The sequence below is a fragment of the Trichechus manatus genome, unplaced genomic scaffold, assembly GCF_000243295.1.
Source record: "Trichechus manatus latirostris isolate Lorelei unplaced genomic scaffold, TriManLat1.0 scaffold00008, whole genome shotgun sequence".
In the NCBI taxonomy this organism is placed as follows: Eukaryota; Metazoa; Chordata; class Mammalia; order Sirenia; family Trichechidae; genus Trichechus; species Trichechus manatus.
In genome coordinates, this window is record NW_004443944.1 from 21,997,201 (window position 1) to 22,002,783 (window position 5,583).

The 5,583-nt window shown below is 44.8% G+C and overlaps 1 protein-coding gene across 1 annotated transcript in view; it reads left to right on the forward strand.

The window, feature by feature from the left end:
* PTPRT (protein tyrosine phosphatase receptor type T) overlaps positions 1-5,583 on the forward strand; it is a gene marked incomplete at its 3' end in the record, with an annotated part of 923,104 nt that overhangs the window by 892,521 nt on the left and 25,000 nt on the right. Inside the window, exons 25-26 of the mRNA XM_012558679.1 lie at positions 2,797-2,932; positions 4,459-4,608. Of these exons, the coding sequence (XP_012414133.1) occupies positions 2,797-2,932; positions 4,459-4,608 (286 nt within the window). The remainder of the gene's footprint in view (positions 1-2,796; positions 2,933-4,458; positions 4,609-5,583) is intronic.

Below are 5,583 nucleotides of genomic sequence, written 5' to 3' on the forward strand. Positions count from 1 at the left end.
AGTGGTTAAGAGTTTGGCTGCTAACCAAAAGGTTGGCAATTCAAATCCACTAGCTGCTCCCTGGAAACCCTGTGGGACAGTTCTACTCTGTCCTATAGGATCGCTATGAGTCAGAATCAACTTGACGGCAATGGGTGCATGATAGCTCTACATCTGTATCTCCATAGTAAGTCAGCTTAATGCCCCTGGGAAGAGTGGTACCCACTCCTGGGGCAACTCTGAAGATTAAATAGGTTGGTTAACACATACTAAGCACAGAAGAAAATTCCTGACATATAGTAAGCACTTAAAAATATTATCATTCACTGTCCCGTAATGTTGTCCCCACTCCTTCAGCACAAGGACCATGATTTACTAATCTTCATATTCCCACTCCCAATCCCAACATCTAAAGCATAATAGGTTCTCAATAAATATTTATGGAATATAAGTAGCAACTATTTATTGAGAATTTTCTATGTTGCCAGGCACCAACAGCCTAAGCAATTTATATGCATTATGCTTTTAAAACCTAATTTTGTGAAATTTCCATGTATTGTGCCATTAATGCTACAAAGTCAGTCTATTATTATCAGCCTCATTTTGAATGGATGCAGGTATTGAAATCAGAGAGGTTAAGTCATTTAGCCAAGGTTACACTGCTAATAGGTGGTAGAGCTAGGATTTGATCCCAGGAAGTCTGGCCCCAAATGTTGTATACTTAATTACTATATGATACAGAAATACAGTATCATATAGCTCAATCCTTACAAGAAGGGAGGCATGTTATGATTCTTTCCTCTAAAACGTGTAAAGGATAAGACTTAGGAAAAGGGATGAATAGATGGTTCTTTGTCCTCCCTATTAGAAGCCGAGGTCTCGTCTACTGAGTCCCTCTTGGGGAGTCTGGGTTATGGTGGACGGAGGTGTTCCGAGACAAATACAAGTTACTTAATTCAATTCATGCCTTCACTCAATTCAAACCATGAAATTTTACCATGAATGAAGATTCTGCTCTCTACTGGTTTACTTTCCAGGTCACTGTGGATGGGTTTCATGGGTTTACTTTCCAGGTTTTAGTGGGTGGGTCTCCATGGGTTTATTTTCCAGATTATATTGGCTGAGTTCCATGGGTTTACATTCCAGAACATCGTGGATGGATTCCTATGGGTTTACTTTCCAGACCATTGTTGATAGGCTTCATGAGTTTAATTTCCAGATCATTGTGTACGGGTTCCATTGGTTATTTTCCAGATCACAGTGGCTAGCTTTCCATGGATTTACTTGCCAGAACATTATGGATGGATTTCATGAATTTACTTTACAAATCATTGTAGACAGGTTTCTATGGGTTTACTTTTCAGACCATTGTGGATGGATGTCCATGAGTTTACTTTCTAGATAATAGTGGATGGGTCTCCATGGGCTTATTTTCCAGACTACTGTGAATGATTGTCCCCACTGACCTACACTCTTTGGATTTATAATCAGCCAATATTGCTTTTACTCCTCTTCCATCACTCATCTTCTCTTCATTTCCTTTGATTTCCACGTTGTCAGACACAGACACTTTGAGGAAAACAAGATGTGAAAACGCAGCTGAAGTGTGTCTCCTTGACAATCTGCCTGGCCTTCATTTCCAGAACTGTTAAGGCAAATGTTTTATTTGTCTCTGGTTCAGCACCATGATTTTAGAACCCAGCATTAATCTTGGAAGGGCTGGATGTGGTCCACAGAGTCTCACTGAGTTCTTTGCTATTTTGTACTTGGCCTGAGATTCTTTAAAGGAAAACAGCATTGATCAGAGAGTCTGTATCAGGAGACTTGCTACCTGACAAGGGTCTCAGGGCTTTCAGTTGTTCCATTTTGATGATGCTTCTGATTCAGGACCGCAGGGAAGCAGGTGCAGGTGGAGCCAATCCTAGGCCTTTGCACATGGCACTCCAGGATTCCCCCTCTACAAGTCAACAAGTTGCTTGGCCTCTGTGAGCCTCAGTTTTTTCACATATATACAGTGCTTCTTTTCTGCCTACTCCACTCCTCTAAGCCTTGGCTTGTCATCTCTATGATGGGCCCATCTTCTGGTTCTAGTGAAGACTGTGGGTGCCCAGGCAGTCAAAGAAAGGCAGATCAGAGGGCTCTGGTTTCCACCGTCTCACTCATCTCCTCTCTGTTCTCTCCATTGCCTCCCCTACCTTGCCTCCATTCATCAACCCATTTGCTGAAGAAGAAAGCAAAGGAGAGGAAAGGAAGAAGGGAAGTAGGAAGGGAGGGAGAAAAGACATGTTTGTCAAGCATCTCCAGCGTGCCAGGCTCCATGCTATTATACTAAATAGACAGTATGCTGTATTTGCTTTATTCTATATAGACAGATTATCTTTGTCCATCAAACTAGGAAACTGCATAAATATTGTCTAAGCATGCATTATGCGCTACAAATACTGTCGAGGAAGTAGATAAGAGCACAGACTCTGTCGCTAGACTGCCTGGGTAAAAGTTCCAGCTGTACCACTTACCAGGTGGGTGACCTCAGGCAAGGTAAGCCCTCTGTCCCTCAGTTTTCTCACTTGTAAAATTGGATGGGAAACTTCATAATAACCTCATAGAGTTGTTAGGAGAATTAAATTAAGTAACATCTGTAAAGCACTTAGAACCATGTCTGGCACATTCTAAGTGCTAAATAAGTGTTTGTTAAATAAATAAAATAAAAATAAGTAAGTCTTGATAAAACGTAACCCCCAAAGGCAAGGATTACTCTCTTCCCCAGGGTTGGTGCATCCCAAAGTCGCCTAACACGGACCACACCTTCTCTTCCAGTGCCGGAGCCGGGAGGACTGGCTGCTTCATTGCCATCGACACCATGCTCGACATGGCTGAGAACGAAGGGGTGGTGGACATCTTCAACTGTGTGCGCGAGCTCCGGGCCCAGAGGGTCAACCTGGTGCAGACAGAGGTGAGTCCTGGGGGACTAAGCTGACCGGCCACCTGCAGCCCTGGACAAGGAGAAGCATGGTAGATCAGAGGCCCATGGGTGGGGGCATGCTACAGAAAGGAGCTGGGTGTGGGAGGAGCAGGAGGGGGTGAATGCATGGCTTGCTACGGTGACACCACCCATAGAAGCTAGGAAGCCCCTGCCAACCTTGAGGATGGAAGGTGCAGGGACTTCCACCAATGGTGAAAGGTGGCGAGTTCCCCATTGCTGAAGGCATCCAGGCAGGGACTGGGTGGCAACTTTCAGGGATTCTTTGAATAGTATTCCTGCCTTGAATGAAGAAAAGAAGGATGAGGAAGAACTGGAATTAACTGAGTGCCTACTTTGTGCCAAGAATTGCTTCAGTCACTGAAGGGAGAGATTCTATCAACAATGTTATTGAGTACCTACTATGTATCAAACCCTAAGCTAGGCACTGGGTATTCCAGCAAAGATAATATCCTTGGCTTATAGGATAGGAATACAGAGCCCCTGACCTCAAAGGAGAGGTAGACCTTTGGGCACCTCTCTCTCCAGTTATAGAGCCACGACCTGAGAGAAATGGGAGGATTTTGGTTAAGCACTTTCCATAGAGAGATGGGCCAAGTTCTACAGGAAAAACTTACTCAACAAACATTTATTAAGGGCATAAAGTAAAAGCAACCACTTCTGCCTGGTGGATTTAGAGAAGACTTTCCAGAGGGAATGAGACATTGAAGGTGTAGAAAAGGGACAGTGGTGTTCCAGAGGAAGAGAATAGTATGTGCAAAGAACTGAAATGGGAAAGGGTGTGGCACATGTTTTAGGTTCTCCCAGAAGGAGACACTGAGACACGGGTTTGAGTGCAGGCAGTTTAATTGGGAGGTAATCCCAAGACATACTGGTTAGTGAATGGGGAAGTGAGACATATAATGGAAGGAAATCAATAAAGGATGCTGTATCAAGCTGTTTCACTCTGTGGGCAATCAGAGCTCAGTCCTGATGGGGAACCCTGGGAGATAGTATGGAACATGTACCTCCAAATTATCTCACCTAAGGGGAAAGAGAGCTGAGGTATTTATCCCCCAGCTCCCCGTCTGTCATTGGTTGAGGGCTATTTTCATGGGCATTGACTCTTTTGCACTGCTGACACCCTGCACACAGCCCAAGTGTGCTCCTGGACTAGAAATAAAGCCCTTAGCAGAGAATCTCAGGTATTTGCAGTAAGCAGTTTTCAGCATGTAAAGGTGAAAGGTGAGGGCCAGGGCACCAAGAGGACCTGTTCCCACATGTCCAGTAGTTTATAATTTTTATCGGTTCAGTCTTATCCATGGGACAAAACTCATCATAGCTCAGGTGATCACTATGAAACATGGAAACTTGACCCATTGGATTACAGGATAGAACGCAAGGATTCTCCAATACAAATCATGCCCATCCTTCACAGACGTGGGCTTAATTGTGGATAATAAGCTCCCAGTTGACTATTCTTACCCAGAACTCCATTCCCTCTTCCCTTGGCTTTGCAGGAGCAATACGTGTTTGTGCATGATGCCATCCTAGAAGCATGTCTCTGTGGCAACACCGCCATCCCTGTGTGTGAGTTCCGCTCTCTCTACTACAATATCAGCAGGCTGGACCCCCAGACCAACTCCAGCCAAATCAAAGATGAATTTCAGGTATGAGCGAATCCCAGATTATCCCAGCCAACAACGGTGGCACAGAACACACTCATGGAAACTTCTTTGTGAGATCTGACATATCTATACGTTTTCAGCGTCTGCAGCTCTAGGCAGCTGCAGAATGAATTCCAGAACATAAAATGCACAGCCACGAGCAACTATTAACCAATCACTCACTGATTGCTGGCGTTTCTTTTTAACTATGATTGTGTATGTTTTTGAAGTGAGGTCTTATTTAATTCTAGTCCAGACTGTGGATGGAGACAAGTTCATGCACACAGGTGTGAATGCTTCTCCATCCCTGGAGGGACTTGAGTTTTCTCAGTACTTCTGTACAATTGGAATGTGTCCTAGAGCCTTGCTACTCAAAGTGTGGTCCAGAGACTAGCAGCATCACTATCACCTGGGAGCTTGCTGGAAATGCATGCAGAATCTTGGGCTCCACCTGAATGAGAATCTGCAATTTAACAAGATCTTTGGCTGGGGTGGGGGTAGGGGGTTGTATGCACACTGAACTTTGAGAAGCATCGTCCTGGAGCACAGTTCAGTCACGGCAGATCCATACCTTGGGCTCCATAGGGCCAAAATTGTGGCAACTTTGGTCTGAGAGACCTAGACATAAATCACTAGAGAAGGGAAAGTTAGAGTCTAACTTTATCCCAAGGCCAGTGCCAGGGTCAAACCTGGGAAATGGGAGCTGAGAACCAGGCAGGAGGAAGCAAGGAAGCTCTGGGAAGCCAGGGCATGGGGGGCCAATGCTAGGTCCATGGTTGCATGAGCAGATACCCCAATCAGGCCAATACCTTAGTGCCCTTCAAACAAATAGTCTTTATTGATTTGGAAATAGAGGCAGAGTGCTGAGTGAGGGAAGGGTGGAAGACAAGGACTCCTGGTGGCTGCACATGGCATCTCCTCTATTGGCTACAGCAGTTCAGCTCTGTTCCCAAACTTGAAAACTTCCTCTGCAGAACA